At 46.4% G+C, this 18508-nt stretch overlaps 1 protein-coding gene across 6 annotated transcripts in view; it reads right to left on the reverse strand.

Annotated features, from left to right (window-relative positions):
- The window catches only part of LOC112827375 (signal-regulatory protein beta-1-like), a 40870-nt gene that overhangs the window by 10255 nt on the left and 12107 nt on the right, over positions 1-18508 (reverse strand). For 2 of the 6 annotated variants that reach the window (XR_012374740.1, XR_012374739.1), the window contains exons 3-5: positions 16410-16724; positions 11833-12144; positions 11149-11260 (exon numbers count right to left, since the gene is read on the reverse strand). Coding sequence is in view for 4 of the 6 variants with exons in the window: in XM_073880636.1 (XP_073736737.1) it covers positions 10884-11001; positions 11149-11260; positions 11833-12144; positions 16410-16724 (857 nt within the window). In the remaining 2 variants the exon portion in view is untranslated. The other 4 variants (XM_073880638.1, XM_073880637.1, XM_073880636.1 and 1 more) reach the window with 4 other exon arrangements.

The raw sequence follows: 18508 nt of genomic DNA on the forward strand, positions 1-18508 counted from the left end.
TGGTTGAAGCAATTCACAGACCAGACCACACCAGACTGAAGGGATGGAAAACAGACTGCACCTCTTGATCGGAGGAATATTGCCAAGGGTGTGGAGGTAGGGAGGCGGGAAAGAATTATGGACATTCTGGTAATTTATCTCCCACGGGCATCCACGGGGAGCAGAATTCACAGGATTCAAAATCTCCTCTATAGGGCTATACCACCTTCCTTAGGGTTGACCATAGTTACCACTTTTGGAGATACTCAATTCCTGCTCTCTTGTTGACCCATTTCTCAGAAGCCAGGTTGGACATGGCCCCTGTGGCCCCCTGGACACCCTAGGAGGCCAAGCCATGGTCCTTTCTGCTCGAAGAATCTCTAAACATACCTGGGATATCTATACTCCATTCCCACCCTAGCCCAGAGTTTTGATCCCAGGGCATGGGGGTGCGAGGCCCTGGGATCTCAACTCCTGCCCTTCTCCCTCTTTTTCGTACCACCCTTCACTAGAGTCATAAGGGGAGGCATTCCCCTTCTTTTCTTCCGCAGGGACTTTCCTAACCTCAGCCCTCTCCTGAACACATGATCTTCTTTGTTCCAGCTGGATTCCCTCCAGCCCCCTGCCCAAAGCAGCAAATCGTAGGCTCCAGCTTTGCTAAGGGGCAGCTGAACCAGAACTAGAACTAGACTACTGGGAGAGGAAAAAATGCACAAGAGAGTGCTTCAAAAATATTAGCCCTGTCCCCACTTATCTGTAACATGGACTCATGCACAGCTGGGGCACTGGTTCCCAGTAAGGGCTCAGTAAGGGTCAGTGTGCTGGGTAGTCGCAGGCAGTGACTGTAACCAGCTGGAGGAGTTAGCCCAACATAAAGATTTTATTTATCTGACAGCGAGAGGGGGGGAGAGAGAGAGAGAGAGAGAATGAGCAGGGGGAGGAGCAAGGGGAGAGGGAGAAGCAGGCTCTCCTCTGAGCAGGGAGCCTGATGCGGGGCTCGATCCCAGGATCCAGGATCATGACCTGAGCTGAAGGCAGATGCTTAACCGACTGAGCCACCCAGGCGTCAGCCCAACATATTTTCAACAAGGGCTTCTGAGGTATGAGTACAACATGTCTACACTTAACATTGCCTTTTATTTTTCTCCCTACCAAAAAAAAAAAAGAAAGAAAGAAAGAAACTTAAACTTTTTAAAACAGCTTCTTCATTGTTTACTGCAAAATGGAAAACACAGGAAGCAAGTCTAGGGAAAACATTCAATCTCATCAGCAACCAAATAAACACCAATTAAAAAAATAGCAATACTGGTGTTTTTTCAGTCAGGCTTTATCTCCATTCCTTTCTCTCTTCTCCTCTTTATCGGAGGGCTGAAAGTCTGGGAACCACATTTTCCAGAGCTCCTTGCCAGTGTTGCTCTGGATTAGGTTCTGCCAAGGAGAGGTGCTTGCATTAGATTTGGAAGGTGGACGAGGGAAGGCATGGTTTCTCCTCTGGAAATGGAGAGAGGCAGATGCGGGGGCATTGGCAGGTGGTGAATGTGAGGGTTGCAGTGGTCCCCAGGCTTGCCTCCGTAAGCCACCTGTAGACCACAGGAAGCTGTCATTACTGGTGGCGATCCTGTGGGTCTTGCAGATTCCTGATTCTCCAGGAGCTCGCAGTGACCTAAGGCAGTGAGGATTTCCAGTGGTCTGTAAGCACCAAATCCCACAATTCCCCGGGGAACAAAGCAGGGATGCATGGCTTTTTATAGCCTAACCTTGGAAGTCAACTAGCATCATTTTTGCCATTCTCTTCATTTAGGAGGATTTGACAACTCATTAATCCTGAAGCCTCTGAGGTCTTTGATCCTGACTTTCTGCTACTTGCAACGGGTCCTTTCCTATGGCTTGGTTGGCCTTTCTCGTTTTGTTTCCCGGTTCTTTGTCAAATCCCATGATGCGCTTATTGGTGTCGTTTGAAGGTTTTATTGAGGTAGGACACACATAGTACTGTATGCAAGTGCACAAGTATTACCCGGGGTTCACTGAGTTTTTAGACTTTTTATATCTGTATACACCTGTGTAATCACCACCATGAGCCATAGAAGGGTCCTTCTTGTTCCTTCCCATTCAATCTCTGTGTAAGGCCCCAACAGTTGTGAAGGGGAAGCAAACTGTGTCCTGCCTCTTCTTACAAGGGCACTAATCCCATTCCTGAGGACTCCCCCCCCCATGACCTAGTCACCTCCCAAAGGCCCCACCTCCTAACACCATCACACTGGGGGGTAGGCTTCAACATAAGAATTTGAGGGGGACACAAACATTCTGTCCATGGCCAGTGTAGCGGGGGTGTCAGCCACCCAAGCAGACAGCAGGTGTGTGTTTCCAGGATGTTGGGGAAGGTCATCGAAAAGATGGGGCTGCCCATTGACCCGTGAGCTGAACCTGGGCACTGGGAAGCTCCACACCTCCTCCCGTCCTTGGAATATGGGCCCCACTTGCCCTTCCGCTCCCAGAGGCTGCTCCAAGGACATGGCCTGTGGTGTTAACATTTGTATGGCATATGTGACTGAACCCAGTTAAGGCCACTATAGAAACGTTTAAGATTGGCAGTGGGGGGCGGGGATCCATTCGTCTTGCTGCCACCTAAGACAAGCCTTGTAGGTAAGTTCCTTTTGCTTAGCGCTGGGCGTGGAGCCTGCTTAAGATTCACACCCTCTGCCCCCCCTTCCCTCCACCTTTTGTGCTCTCTCTAAATAAATAAACAAATAAATAAATACACAAGTAAAACTGCTGTCTATCAGACTGGAGTGGCCTGCCTGTTTCTTTGGTCTCTCCCAGCCCTTAGCCCTCAGTGCGTTTGCCCGCCAGTTTCAGATTACGCACAGGAAGTTCCCCCAGAGGGTTGTGAACTGACAGTTGTTCCTTTTTTTCTTTTTTTTTTTTTGGTAATGCAAGTGCCTGACTTAAGCTTTGATTGCCAAGACATCCATTTCAAGGAGGCACCCACTTCTCAAATAAACACCAGGCCAGCCCCCAGGCTGGATAAAGAGCCAGGCCGCCTCCACCCACAGGCTCCTTTGTTTTAGAGATCTTGGTTAATTTCCATAACTGACCATTTGGTTCTCTTGCTTTTTCTCTTCCCGCGCTTTAAATTCCTGCTATCCTGTTTTTAAAATCAGCAATCGTGAGCCCACCAATCCCTAGCCCCCTACCTCTGACTCCAGTAAAAACAGAACCCCATGCCCATGCACATTTGCTCTCTTCCTGTGACCCTGTGACCTTGCTGTGCGGCTCCGGGTTTCCTGTGTAATTTCCAGGTCTCCTAAGTAATAAACCTTTATTTCTTTTGCAAAGTTTCCTGATGGTTGTTGCTGAAGGGCATCTTGCAATCATAAGAACCACAAGGGCCAGTCCAGCCACAACAGCGGTTATTAATAGGCCAAGACTGGCATTCAATGCTCTGGCCCCATAGGTTAATACTGCTTTACAAGAGGTGCTGAAGACCGCCCTCATCCACGATGGCCTAGCACGTGGAATTCGCGAAGCTGCTAAAGCCTTAGACAAGCGCCAAGCCCATCAAATGCTTGCATCCAACTGTGATGAGCCTATGTATGTCAAGTTGGTGCTGAACACCAAATCAACCTAATGAAGGTTGATGACAATAAGAAACTAGGGGAATGGGTAGGCCTCTGTAAAACTGACAGAGAGGCAAAACCCCCTAAAGTGGTTGGTTGCAGTTGTGTGGTGGTTAAGGACTACGGCAAAGAGTCTCAGGCGAAGGATGTCATCGAGGAATACTTCAAATGCAAGAAATGAACAAATAAACTTGGTTCTTGTTCCACACACAACCCCCCCCCCGCCAAAAACCCATCAGATTTACCATAGATTGGTTTTGCTCATTCTTGAATTTCATATAGAGTCATACAGTGACTGGTGGTGTCTGGCTTCTTTCATTCATCTCAAAGCTTTGTATGTGTATGTGTGTTCTTTTGTCTTTATTGTGGTAAAAAAACCAACCCATAATATTAAATTACTTTCTTAACCATTTTTTTAGAATTTTTTTAAGATTTTATTTATTTATTTGAGAGAGAGAGAGAATGAGAGATAGAGAGCACGAGAGGGAAGAGGGTCACAGGGAGAAGCAGACTCCCTGCTGAGCAGGGAGCCCGATGTGGGACTCGATCCCGGGACTCCAGGATCATGACCTGAGCCGAAGGCAGTCGCTTAACCGACTGAGCCAACCAGGTGCCCTTCTTAACCATTTTTAAGCGTACAGTTCAGTAGTGTTAAGCGTATTTACCTTGTGGTGCAATAGATGACTAGAACTTTTTCATCTTGCAAAACTGAAATTCTATACCCATGAAACACTAATTCCCCCTCCTTTCTTCCCTCAGCCCTCGGCAACGATCTTTCCACTGTCTGTCTCTATGATTTTTGACTACTTTAGATACTTAATATGAATGGAATCATACAGTATTTGTCCATTTGTGACTGGTTTATTTTGCTTAGCGTGATTTCCTCGAGGTTCATGTATATTGCAGCATGTGATGGGATTTCCTTCTTTTTAAAGGCTGAATGGGTCGCCCGGGTGGCCCAGCTGGTTAAGCGTCTCTCTCTCTTTTTTCTTTTTTTTAAGATTTTATTTATTTGACAGAGTGAGGAGCACAAGCAGGGGTATCGGCAGGCAGAGGGAGAAGCAGGCTCCCCCCTGAGCAAGGAGCCCGATGTGGGACTCGATCTAAGAGCCTGGGATCATGAACTGAGCCGAAGGCAGATGTTTAACCTACTGAGCCACCCAGGCATCCCTCTTTCTTTCTTTTTTTTTTTTTTAAGAGAGAGAGAATGCTCACCGAGCAGGGGGAGGGGCAGAAGGAGAAGGAGAGAGAGAATTTTAAGTAGGCTCCATGCTCACCGTGGCACCCCATGCAGGGCTCCATCTCAGGACCCTGAGATCTTGACCTGAGCCGAAATCAAGAGTTGGAAACTTAACTGACTGAGCCACCCAGCTGCCCCAGCGTCTGACTCTTGATTTCCCATTTCTACTTGGAGAGGTTGACCATCTATTTTCATAGGCTTGGCTATTTCATATGTTGGCTATTTGTATGTCTTCTTTGGAGAGGTGTTTGTTTATTCAAATCCTTGCCCATTTTTGATCAGGTTATTTTTGTTGTTGATTTGTGGAAGTTTCTTATATGTTCTAGAAATTAACCCCTTATAGATACATGATTTGCAAATATTTTCTCCCATTCCATAACTGCTTTTTCTTCGTGTTTATGTTTTCTTTGATGCACAGGTTTTTTTTTTAATTAAAAAAATTTTTAAAGTAATTTCTACAGCCAATGTGGGGCTCGAATTCACGACCCTGAGGTCCAGAGTCACATGCTCCACTGACTGAGCCAGCCAGGTGCCCTCATGCACAGAAGTCTTAAAATCTGATGTAGTCCCATTTGCCTATTTTTGCTTTGTTGTCTTCGCTTTGGTGTCATCCAAAAATCATGGCCAAACCTCATGAAGCTCTTCCCCTATGTTTTTCTCTAGAAGTTTCTAGTTTTAGGTCGTATAGTTAGGTCTTATATTTTTTGGTTAATTTTTGTCATATCTGCCTGATGATTTGATTCTTCTATCACTATATAATGATCTTCTTTGTTTCTTGTGACTTTTTTTTTCTGAAAGTCTATTTTATCTGATATAAGTATGGCCACCCTTACTCTCTTTAGGTTCACATTTGCATGGAATATCTTTTTCCACCTTTCACTTTCAGCCTACATATATCCTTAGAATTAAATTAAGGGTTTTTTAGATGACATATGTAGTTGGAGGGGGGCATGTGGGGGGAGACAGGCAATATATAATAAATAAAGTAAATAAGTAAATCATGCAGTATGTTAGAAAAGTGATCATTCTTATGGAAAAAACATAGAGTGACAAAAGGGGAATGAGGAGGGGGGTGGTAAGAAGCCATGGGGGCCAAGCTAAGGACTTAGGGTTTACTCTCCGTGATATGAGCAGCTATTACAAGGTTTTGGAGTAGAAGAAGGACAAGATCTAACTATTGTTTTAAAGGGATCCTCTTCTGGCTATATCGAGAATGGATGAGAGAGGCAAGGGCAGTTGCAGGGAGACCAGTGAGGAGCTAATTGCAGCAATCCAGGAAAGAAGAGGGTGAATTCAGGCAGTGGAGATGGAGAGATGTTGTCGGTTTCTGGATACATTTTAAGGCAGAGTTAACGCTTCTGACATGTAGTTATAAAATGTGCCTGTTGGTGTCACTGCAGAGCTCTGCAGCCCAGTTTTTACCCATGCCTTTCTCTCAGTGTCCTGTGCTTTATCGTGGCCAAGTTAGGGAGCAGACAAATGTAATGCATCTATCTCAAGGGAGACTGTCACTGCAGAAATAGAGTATAAATGCATCTTTGAGTTTCAGAGGCTGAGCTCCAGATGAAAGATGCGGAAGTTTGGAAAAACAGTTTCCTGCAGAGGCAGTCTCTCCTTCCTTACCCCCGCCCCCAACCCCACAAGCCGCTCGCCCATCTCCTTACACACACTTCTGAGACTAAGGCAATATTGCCCCACCTGTGGGGGAGCGGAGGGGAGCTGGAGGGAACCAACACTGGTGGGGCCCTGAGGAGGTCCTGCAACTTGCTCCTTCTGCAAAACCCAGCTCCAATTTGGAGGGATTGGAGAGTCAGGACTAATGCGTTCCTTCTTGGTGACACGGCTGGTGGAGCTCCTGCCCCCGGTCTGGCCTGGCAAAAGAGCAGATCTGGATATGTGCTCTGCCTGGGTGGAGAGGACCCGAGACAGCCCTGCAGAGTTTCCTGGGGTCCCAGGGTAGCCAGATCTTCCAATGTGTTTAGGAGGATTGTGGGCAAAGTTGAAGGTGAGCGGATGTAGGGAAGCCCCAAGATCAGGAAGAAGTTAATTCTAGCGCCACTTGTGTGGATCTGTAGTTAAAGGCAGCACAGGGTGATGGACGTGCTAGCATATGCCTGCAAGAGATCGATGTCATAGAAGCAACTTAGATGCTACTGGGGAAGGAGAGACTGGGGGACCCCTGATCTGATCGTCTCCCGTCCATCTCTTTGGCATTTTTCCACGTCCCACTACTCTCCAATGCCAGCCCCACTGGCCCCCTTCCTCTTCCTTGAAGGTTCCAGATTCCTTCACACCTTAGGTCTTGGCGCAATGGGTTCCCGTAACAGGAGTGTCTTTCCCCAGGCTCTTGCAACTTTCAGATAGCAGCTCAAATACTCCCTTTTCCGAAAGGCTTTCTCTAGATAGCTGTCATTGCAATCTGCAGTATCTTGTGTACCCTTTTATTTTCTTCAGCACATGTATCACTTTCTTCTTCCCTCCCTCCCTCCCTGTCTTCTTCCCTCTCTCCTTTCTTTTGTATTTGTACTCATCAGACTGTAAACTCCACAAGGTAAGAACCATCCTTACCAGTGTCTACCAGAGTTTCCTCGGTGTCGAAACAGTGCCTGTTACATAGTATAAACTCAGTAATATTTGCAGAATAAATGAAGGCCTTACCTTCCTTGCAATGAGCCATTATTTGTGTGGAAGCTATGCGCTTGCTCAGGACATGAGCTTTCTCCCAAAGGGATGAGGCATCTTCATGTCCAAGCTGGGACTCTTATGACTGCTTCATTTTCCCTCTGGTACCAAGGTATGGGACACCTGGGGTAGTTGCTATCACCTTCTCGAGGTATGACTTAGGGACTGAGGAACTATCTGAAGGTTTTTTTTAATGTATTTTTTTTTAAATTGAAGTGTAGTTGAGCCAATGTTTGGAAAAGACCATTCTGAGGTCTGTGTAGGGTGTATGGCTCAGAGAACTCCAGAGTGAGAATCGTGAGGTGGCTATTAGCGTGATCAAGGTACATGCCGATCAGGATTTGAGCAACCATGAAGATGAACAGGAGGGAGCAGAAGTCATGGCACTTGGACACCTAGGGCATCTAGGACACGAAATATGACGTGGCAAGTCCTTGCTGTCCTTGCTCAACCCAGAGAGAGTGTCTCTCTACATTTTGCTCCCTAGGCCCTTTGCTGGCCTCAACCTGCTCCTGGCCCTGCTTCTGGGGTGGGGGGTGGGGGAGGGAGGCCAGGGCACCCCAAGGCTCCCAGCATGGGAGGCCGGGGATGGGAATGTTGAAGTGCAAGCCGCTCTACTGGGAGTAGAAAATGTTGAAGAGGAGACTCATGTCTGAGGGGGGAATGGAGGTTGGGCTCAGCACCCCTGTCTTTGTGACTACAAAGGTTCAAGGCCACAGTGAAACAGACACAGTAGGATGCCTGTTTCCACTGAACATATTTATCCTTCAGCAGAGAGCCTTTCTCCAGAACTTGGCCTACACTACCTCCCCCGGATCTTTATCAGGGCTATTTTGGGGCTCAGGACTAATCCTAGGTCTCCTCCACGACTGGAAAAGTGTTCGTGTTCTTCCCTTCTGCTCCCAACTCGGAGGCACAGGGTGGGCTTTCGTGTAGAACAGCTGGCCTGAGACATTGGGAAGCAGTAGAATGAGGGCAAGTCAAGGTCTCCCCATCTGTCCACAGACAGTAGGCAGTGTGGCTCCCTGGAAAGCACTGAGCAGAGCTGGGTTTGAATCTGGATTTTTTGATTTCACCACTTGTGATCTGAGTAACACTGAGTAGGTTCCTTTAGATTCCTCACCGCAAAGTGGGGAATGGTGCCCACCTTGTGGGATTTGTATGAGGATGAAGTAAGATCCTGCTTGCGAAGTGCTGGACCCGTGGTGACACCCATCAACTATGCTTTCCTCCTAATGTGGATTTGTAAATGTCATAATAGGAAGGGAACTTGGGGTTCTTTAGGTATTGTCCTTCTATTTATTTTTCCTTTGGATCTTAAGTACGTAGAATTGTACCTATCACAATTCTTGCTTCATCACACCCTTATCATTGATCCATTAATGACCCTCTTTTATTAATCTACTTATCCATTCATCCGTCCATCCATCCATCCATCCATCCATCCTCCCTCCCTCCCTTCCTTCTTTCCAATAACCTGCCCGTCTATCTACCTATCTATTGACATACCTATTTATCAATCTTATATTGTTTTTCTATTTTTAATTTATAATGATATAAACATTCATGAAGCCACCACCCAGCACGGAAGCTAGAATCCTGACATTAACTTCCATCTACATATACATACACCCACCCTTCTCATCCCTTTCCCTGCCCCCACCTCAGGTAACTACTATTTAAAATCTTGAGTTCATCCTTTTGGAAAAAATATGGGTTTATCATTTTTATATGTATCCCTAAAAACCATTTGTTAGATGTTTTTAGCTTTATAAACATAGTATCATGCTGTATGAAATCTTTTGGGGCTTACTCGCTCCTAATATTCTTTCGCTAAGATTTATCCATATTATTGTGTGTAGCTATAGTTCATTCATTTTTATTAGTGTATAACATTCCATTCTGGGATTGTACTACATTATTTGCCCTCCATCCTGTGGATTTGCATTTGGATGGTTCTCTCAGGTTTTTCTAATTTGAAACCATGCTACCATGTATATACTTGAATATTCATCTCCTGGAGCACAGGTGAAGAGTTTCTTTAGGGTATGTATATAACTCAAAGGTGGAAATAGCAGGTTATCGAGAATGCAAATGTCCAAGTTCAGATTTTCCAAACTGTTTTCCAAAGTAGTTGTGCTGATTTACATACGTATCAGCAACATAAGAAGGAGCCAGTTGCTTCTTTATTTTTTATCCTGGAATAGGGAGAAAATGGTTTTGCTTTGGCTTTTCCTGATTACTAATGAGATTGGACATCTCTTCATATGTTTATTGGCCATAAATGTTTCTTTTAATCCCATTTAAAAAATTTTTTTTATTGTTATATTAATCACCATATATTACATCATTAGTTTTTGATGTAGTGTTCCATGATTCATTGTTTGTTCATAACACCCAGTGCTCCACGCTGTACGTGCCCTCTTTAATACCCGTCACCAGGCTAACCCATCCCCCTACCCTCCTCCCCTCTAGAACCCTCAGTTTGTTTTTCAGAGTCCATCGTCTCTCATGGTTCGTCTCCCCCTCTGACTTACTCCCCTTCATTCTTCCTCTCCTGTTATCTTCTTCTTTTTCTTTTTTCTTAAAATATGTTGCGTTATTTGTTTCAGAAGTACAGATCTGTGTCTTTTAATCCCATTTTAATGACGGAGCTGTAAAGGTTTCATGCCAGTTTGGGTGTCCACCATGGGCTTTCCTTGAGGAGTTGGGGAGGGGCCTTCAGAATTGCAGGTTTGTGTTTCTCCCTGGGTAGGAGCTTGTTTTGCCTCTGCTGGGTTTCTTGCTCAGGGTCATGAACTTCATGCCCAGAATCCCCGGAAAAGCTTCTTTCCTTCATAGGATGTGAGAGCCTTCCTCTCACTACTGACCCTCCCGGTCCAGGCTCTCACTTTCTCTGGGGCCTGCAGGAGACAGTGAGAGACAGCCCGCAGGACAGGTCTCAGAAGGCTGGTGAGGCATGAGAAGCTTTGGTAGTGGTTGCAGACTTCATGGCCAGTGCCTCTCCTGCATCAGTCCTCCTAAATAAAACAGGAGGGGACTGAGGGCCCTGTGTCCCTGAGGAGGGCCTTGTGGCACCTGTGACCTGCAGGGGAAGCAGGGAGCTGGGGCAAAGCCCTTGTTCTCAGACTTCTCCTCACAGACCCCCTCAAAAGTGTTGTCTTCATATTAACTCCCCCTCCTTCGGTGCTCCCCCTGCCCAGACCAGGGGAGCCTGCATCTTTGTGGACCTTCAGACTGGAGCTGTGAGGGGCAGAGGGGGAGGTTTGAAGGGATTGGGGTGTGGCTCTTATAGGGACGCTCTGGATTCCACATGCCTTCAGGGTCAGTGTGAAATGGGAGTGCTGATGGGGCCCCTGGGTGGCTCAGTTGGTTAAGCAGCTGCCTTCGGCTCGAGTCATGATCCCAGGGTTCTGGGATCTAGCCCCGGATTGGGCTCCCTGCTCAGCAGGGAGCCTGCTTCTCCCTCTCCCTGTGCTCTCTCTGTCAAATAAATAAATAAAATCTTAAAAAAGAAAGAAAGAAAGAAAGAAATGGGAGTGCTGTGTGGCTTCTCCTCACAGTGCCACCTGTTGGCCCGGAGTCTCCTGGCCCCCAGGAAGCCCAACCCCTATCTGAGGTCCCCCTTACTTGGAAGGGAATCTCCTCTTGAGGACATAGATGATGCAAAGTGCAGTCAAGGGAAACAACTTCCAGCCAAGCAGGATGAGGGTCCCAGAGAGGGAGCTGGACGCCCTGGCATCTGGAAAGATACTAGGATGAACGCAGCTTCTGGTGCCCACCACTCAACCCCTGGGCAGGCCCAGCCTCACCCCTGACTCAGGTACCAAGACTACACCCTTGGACTAAGAGGGAATCCCCTCACCTCTCTAAGCTGTTTCCTAGTCTTTAAAATGGGGATGATAACGTATACCTTAGAACGTTCCTGTATCAAAGGAGAACACCAAACAGAATACCTAATAGGCACTCAGTAATTGTTGAATCTGAATGGCTTTTGAGAGGGTGGGTGGAAAAGGGGGACGATAATTCGTATGAACTTATTCACTGGACGAGCCGGTGCCGTGGCTGCATGGTCAGGATCCCGCTGTGTGACGAAAGTGGTGCTTACAGCTCTTTGGTCCCTAAGGCAGCACACTCTGCAGAGGTTGCTCTAACTGCTGTCCCATTTTATAGATGAAGGAACTGAGGTACCAAAAGGTGAAGTGACTTCCTCAAGTTCACACATGACAAACATGGCAGAGCCAGCGTGTGAACCTGGCCTGTCTGTGTCCAGGTCTGAACCTTGAGCTGCTGGGTTATTCCACCCCTACTCACCCAAACACGCTGGCTGGCCTCTGGACTCACTCAGCCGCACGTGGGCCTGGATCAGTGGCTGGGCCTCTTGCCACACTTCGCAGGTGAACAGCGCTTTGTCCTCTGAGGTGTGAACCAGGATATGATTGTCTTGGCTGAATGTGCCATCTGGGTTCTTGGTGGGGGTGGGAGGCTCACAGGCCTTAAAGCGTCTGTTCACCTCCAGCCAGGTGATTTGTATGACTTCAGGGTAGAACCTTTGCACGTAGCAGGTGAGGATGGCCAACTGGAGGCTTGGGACTCGGTGGGATGAAACAGTCACTGTGGGTATAACTGAAACAATAGCCCTTCCTTTGTTGAAGTTCAAGGAGCATCCTTACCTTTCTAGGCACTGCCCTTGGTTCTTGAGCTACAGCAGTAAGTAAGACAGACACACACCGAGCTCCTGCTCTGGTGGGGAGAACAGGGAAGAAGAAAAGCAGTCACGTGAGCCTCGGAGGGGTTCTGAGAACCTACACGGGGGTACCTGACCAGGTCTGGAGGTGGGGCAGGTTAGGGAAGAGTTTCTGGAAGAAGTGACCTTTCAGCAGAAGTATGAAAAACGAATAGGAGTTAACTATGTGTGGCAAATTGTATTTTCCAAAAATGGCCACAGCAAATTCCCAGGTGTCTTCCGGAACCTTGCCACTCCCCACTGGAAGGCGAGTCTACTTCTGCCCTGGACCCTGGGTGGGACTTTGTGACTGCCTGAAGAAGAGAGTATAGCAGAGGTGACACTGTAACTTCCAAGGGTTGGTCATCAAAGTTGATGTGACTTCCCCTTGGGACTCTTGGGACATTCACTTTTGGAACAGAGCCATCAAGCTACAAGGATGCTCTAACTAGCCTGTGTGGAAAGATAATCAGGAGAGGCCGATGCCAGGAAGAACTGAAGCCCCTCACCCATAGCCAGCACCAATGGCCAGACATGTTAGTGAGGCAGCTTTGTGATAATCTCAGCTGTGGAGTCATTCAGGTGAGGTCCCAGACATCATGGGGCAGAGATAGGCCATCCCTGCCAGGCCCTCTCCAAATTCCTGCCCTACAGAATATGTGAGCATCATAATTTGGGAGATTTGGAGTAAGTTTAGAGCATTGGAATATGTTTGGGGAAAATTTGTTATGCAGTCCTGGTAACTGGAACCTTAGGCAAAGGGGCTGCTGGAGGGCCAGAGGAAGGCAGGCTCTGGGCGAGGGGAGGTATGGGAAAGTGCATCTCAGGCAGAGGGTAGGGCATGGGCAGAGGCCTTGAGGTGAAGCCTAGCGTGTCCAAGGACAGAAAAATGATCAGAGTGAGTGAGGGGGAGCATGGGCAAGATGACCAGTGACCATAAAGACTGTCTGCGTTTACTGGTGCTATACTTACCCCTGAGGGCACATAACGACATCCTAAGGAGTCCATACATTGGTAGTTTAATATAATTAATTTCCAGGTCCTGAGCCCTCATATGATTCTTTCCTGAAATTGATCTGCCTGAGAATGCCTACTCCTGTCTCCTCTTCCTCGGGCCTTCTCCCAACATTACAGAGGGAAGGCCTTCCTCCCACACATCCGAATCTAGCTATGGGGCAGTGCCCTTGGTGTAAAGACTCTGGGACACAAAACAAAAGGACAATTCAAAAATCCTGCGGGCCGGAAAGCCTACTTTAATCAAAGCATCATAATCTCCCCCATCTAGCTCACTGAGCTGCGTTTCTGATAACATTTTAATGGTTATTTTAATAATTGTTTATCACAATTTGTTGGATATTTAGATTGTTTTGATCAATTGTGTAATTCAATCCAAAAGAATTTTTTAACACTTAGAGCCTATGGTCATAAGAAAAAGTTTTAAAAATTCAATTTATATATATAATGAATGTTATACATAATAAGTTATATGTAATTTGTTATATATAAAATTCAATACATATATATATTTATGGTAGTCCTCTGTTTTCTCAGAGTTCTCTATGATATGTGTGATGATGTGGTCAATAAGGACTTTCAAATATAAAATATATTTACAGTGGGGTAAAGTTCTCCCCAGGAATTAGAATGGAAATACAAATTTAGGAAGAAAAAGGAATGTTATAAAATTTCTGATTATCAAAGAAGAGCTTGTTTATGTCTGTTGTAATGGATGATGGTGGAAATCAAATCCGTATGGCTTTATTTTTCCGTTGAACATTTCAGAGAGATGTAACATTTGTAAAATCCCAGGGTTTTCTGGCCCGTGCAACTACTTAAGTCTGTGATGAACAATTCTGGATGTTAACTTTAAAATATATGAGGAACTACATAGTTCTTCACAATTACCTCAGGGGTATGTGAATAAAAATGTTTGAAGATTGCTGTTGAACGCCCTGATAAGGATTTTATTTTGTTATATTTTTGTAAAAGGAGTGGTGAGCCACCGAAGGGTTTTAAGGAAAGGAGCGACAAGACTTGGCTTCCTTTATAAAATGTCTTTGACTGCTGGGGATTTAGGGGCTGCACTGTTGAGGGTAATGGTGGATATGAGAGAAGGTGGCTGTGGTGTCCAGGTTGCCTTGAACTTGGGGATGAACCTGGTCAGTGACAGTAGAAAGAAATGGATGGGTTCAGAGAGAGACGTGAGAAGTGAATTTGGTAGAACTTGGTGGTGGGTTGGGTAAAACAGGTCTCTGGCTTGGATGATTGGGGTTGATGGAGTGTCTCTTCATTGGTATGGGGAAGGAGGAGGAGCCAGAGGTTTGGAGAGAGTGCAAAGAGCAGCACAATGCCCATCTCTTAGCTGACCATGACCAAAGCACCTTCCCTGGGGAAGGGGGACTGCCTTGCTTTGGTATCTCTGCATGGGGACTTCTTACAGGAGGGAGGTCTGACATGATCATCCAAGAGGTGTATTACTGGGTTCAAATTCCAGCTCACAAACTTAAGAGCCATGTGACCTTGGACAAGTCATTTCATTTCTCTGAGCCTTGATTTCCTCATCTGCATGAAGCAGGGACACATAGCTTTTTTGGGATACTCTAGGTGGAGTCTAGAATTCCGTTTCCAAGCTGGAACCCTCTTGTGGTATCTTTTGGCTAAGCAAGGGCAGACTACTATTTAGGGAGGGAGGCATTTCCAAAATGATGAGCTAAACTCTTTACCTTGGTACCACAAATTATCTCCAGTGGTGAGGGGGGTTGTGGAGACTGTGATGCTGTTAATGGGTTTTCTCTTTGATTTGCTCTGGCTGGAGCAGACGGAGAAGGAGCACTGGGGCTCTGGAGCCCTGGAAAGGATGTGCCCATTTGTAGGAAGTGAGTGGGTCTCTGCCCTCTGAGGTTGCTGGGGGGTGGTGGCTGAGGAGAGTGCAAACACCTTCGGGACACCCTTGCCCAGGCCAGGCTGTGGACTTCCAGAGCAGAAAGGGTGATTTCCTTCCTTTACTTTCCTTCCATATTGAACACTGCAGTAATGGCCTCATCCTTATGAGGAGAGCAAGGGGGGCAGGGGTGTAGTCTTGCATTGTCCCCTGCGTTGTCCCCTCCCCTGATGTGGGGGTGGGTTTAAGAAGTGTGTTTCAAATGCAATGACTGGCAGCAAAGCGTGGTGGCTTGCACAATGGTGTTAAGAGTTCACGTAGACAGTGCAAGAGGGAGCAACTTCTTTCTTGTGGCTTGAAGCCCTGTGTGGTCTTGCTCCTGCTCCTCTCTCTCCAGCCTCCGCCTTCTCCATGCACCCTTCTTCTCACTAAGCCCTGACCACATGGACCTCTTCCTCCTCTCTACTGTTCAAACATGTCTCGCTCCCCACCCCCGTCACAGGGCCTTTGCACCGCTGTTTCTTCTGCCTGGAACACTCCACTTTTTCCTTGGCTGACCCCTTTCATCTTTCATGCTGTGATTCAAACATCACTTCTCCAAAAAGGCATTTCCTCAGTATATTATATTTCTCCTGTTTTCATCTATTTTAATACTCAGTTCTTTTCTCTCATAGCACATGTTATAAGTTAGAAGCGTGTGGGGTGCCTAGGTGGCTCAGTCGGTTAGGCATCCGACTCTTGGTTTTGGCTCAGGTCATGACCTCAGGGTTGTGAGATTGAGCCCTGCACTGGGCTCCGTGCCCAGTGGGGAGTCTGCTTGGGATCTCTCTCTCCCTCTCCCTCTGCTCCTCCTCCCAGCACTCTCTCCCTCAAATAAATAAATCTTAAAAAAAAAGTTAGAACTGTATATAGTTTTTGCATCTTGTTGATGGGGCTTATGTGACTGTGAGTTTAGTGGAGTAGAACTAGGTCTGGTCTGTTTACCACAGACTCCGCAGCACGTAGAATGATACTGCCACATCGCAGATGCTCAATAAACTTGCTGAATGAATGAATGAGCTTCCACCCCCCAAATACAAGAAAGTGAAAAGAGCTCTGAAGGAGAAGGACCCGACCATGGCATCGTGTAAGAAGAGGATGGTCGGATAAGATAGGGGACCTTGTACCCATCTTATGTGGGGTTTGGTGAAGAATAATGGGAGGACGCAGGTGAAGCGCTCCAAACAGGGAACTGGTGGTGGTCACCAAGGGTTGGCCATTTGGGTGGGAGGTGGGGGCCCTTACCTTGGAGGAATTTGGAGATGTTCACGTGCCTACTGAGGGGGCTCTGCAATGTATTGTGAGCCACTTGGCAGGTGAGCTGGGAGTGGAGTGAGGATAAGTCAAGGGTCACCAGCACCGTGCTGACGATGGTGTAGGATCCAGCATCTCTAGGCAGGAAGACCAGGGTCTGAAATGCCGGAAGCTCCACATCATTTTCAAGCCATTTCAGGTGTATGCTTTTGGGAAAGAAGCCAGTTGATGTGCAGGTGAGATTCACTGTCTGGCCTGGGCTGATCCTGTTGGAGGGGCCAGAAACCTCTGGAAGAGAGGGCTTAGCTTCCGTCAAGGCAAAGTTGAGAGGGAAGAGAGAAATATAAAGATGGCAAGTTACTTTCTAGTGTGATACCCGCCGTTATGGTTCGCCCAGCTAGACTCACCTCAATCTCTCATCTCCAGTTTTCTCCTCTGTGTAATTTTTATTATGACACTTCTTACTGTAATAGCTTTGCCAACTGGCCTCACTGACCGCGCCTCGATCCTTGCCACATGCACTCGACAGACCTTGGTGATCATGTTAAAATACAGATCAGATTTTGTCATTTCCCTCCCTCTCTCCCCTCCTTCCTGAAGTACATTGTCCAAAAAATCATATAAGGTAGAGAACTAAAAACATCAGATCCTCTTGCTTCCTCTTCTAGAAAAAAAATTACAGGCCAACCACTTTTAACTATTATAGCTGATTCTTTGGAATCAATTCTTTTGATTCTCTCTGTGTTGAGCAGGGAGGGGCAGAGGGAGAAGGAGAGAATGTCAAGCAGGCTCCACAGTCAGCACGAAGCCTGACACGGAGTTTGATCCCACGACCCTGAGATCATGACCTGAGCTGAAATCAAGAGTTGGATGCTTAACCAACTGAGCTACCCAGGTGCCCTCTCTCTGTGTTTCTAAATAAGATGCTTATACAGTTATTTCTCTTTTTTTCAGTTTTATATATTATGAATATACCTACTACTATGGAAGATGATGGTTTAGCTCTCACATCTCCTGCCACCTGTCATTCACACTTCCTTTCCTTACATCCTCTTATCATAGACACATCAAAATCTTTTATCAGTATTCATCATTTATATTATTATGACCAAAGGAGCATTGTTCACAACTGGGCCCCGTAATATATCATGATTATATTTCCTTTCTTGTATAGCTTCCCCCCCAGTTTTTAATTGTCTCTCTCTCTTTTTAAAGTTTTTATTTATTTAAGTAATATCTACACCCAATGTGGGGCTTGAAGTCATGACCCTGAGATCAAGAGTCGCATGCTCTTTTGACCGAGCCAGCCAGGTGCCCCTAATTGTCTTATTCTTTTTATTTGCTTAGTTTTAATGAGCCTATAACAAATTCATCCCTAAACTTTCTGCCAGATAGGTATAACTCCTCCCAGATTGTTTGATACTGCTAAATACTGTAGTGAACTTCAGTTTAGGGTACATGAACCCCCAGGAGTGCACAAAGACTTTTCAGGGAGTATACAGGCTTGGGTTAAAAAAAAAAACGTTTATAACACACCTTAAAAATACAAAGTACATGGGTGCCTGGGTGGCTCAGTCAGTTAAGGGTCCAACTCTTGATTTTGGCTCAGGTCATGATCTCAGGGTCATGAGGTCAAGCCCTAAGTCCAGGCTCCATGCTGAACGTGAAACCTGCTTAAGATTCTCTTCTCCCCACCCCCACCTTACCCCGCTGCTCACACATGCTTGCTCTCTCTCTCAAAAGAAAAATACAAAGTACTCATCCTGGGACTTTAACAATTATCAACCAATGTTTCATTTATACTTCTCCCATCCACTGCGTTATTCTGAAGCAAAACTAGACACTGTCATTTCATTCACAACTACCTCAGCATGTATACTTAAGAATTAAGAATTATTTTTTAAACATAATCAAGGGGTGCCTGGGTGACTCAGCTGGTTAAACATCCAACTCTTGATTTCGACTCAGGTCATGATCTGAGGGTTGTGAGATCGAGCCCCACGTTGGGCTCCGTGCTGGGTGTCAAGCCTGCTTAAGATTCTCTCTCCCTCTCCCTCTGCCCACTGTCCCCCGCTTGTGCTCTCTCTCTC

Source organism: Callorhinus ursinus, unplaced genomic scaffold (genome assembly GCF_003265705.2).
Source record: "Callorhinus ursinus isolate GAN/ISIS: 27379988/994484 unplaced genomic scaffold, GSC_fseal_2.0 scaffold38, whole genome shotgun sequence".
Classification (NCBI taxonomy): domain Eukaryota; kingdom Metazoa; phylum Chordata; class Mammalia; order Carnivora; family Otariidae; genus Callorhinus; species Callorhinus ursinus.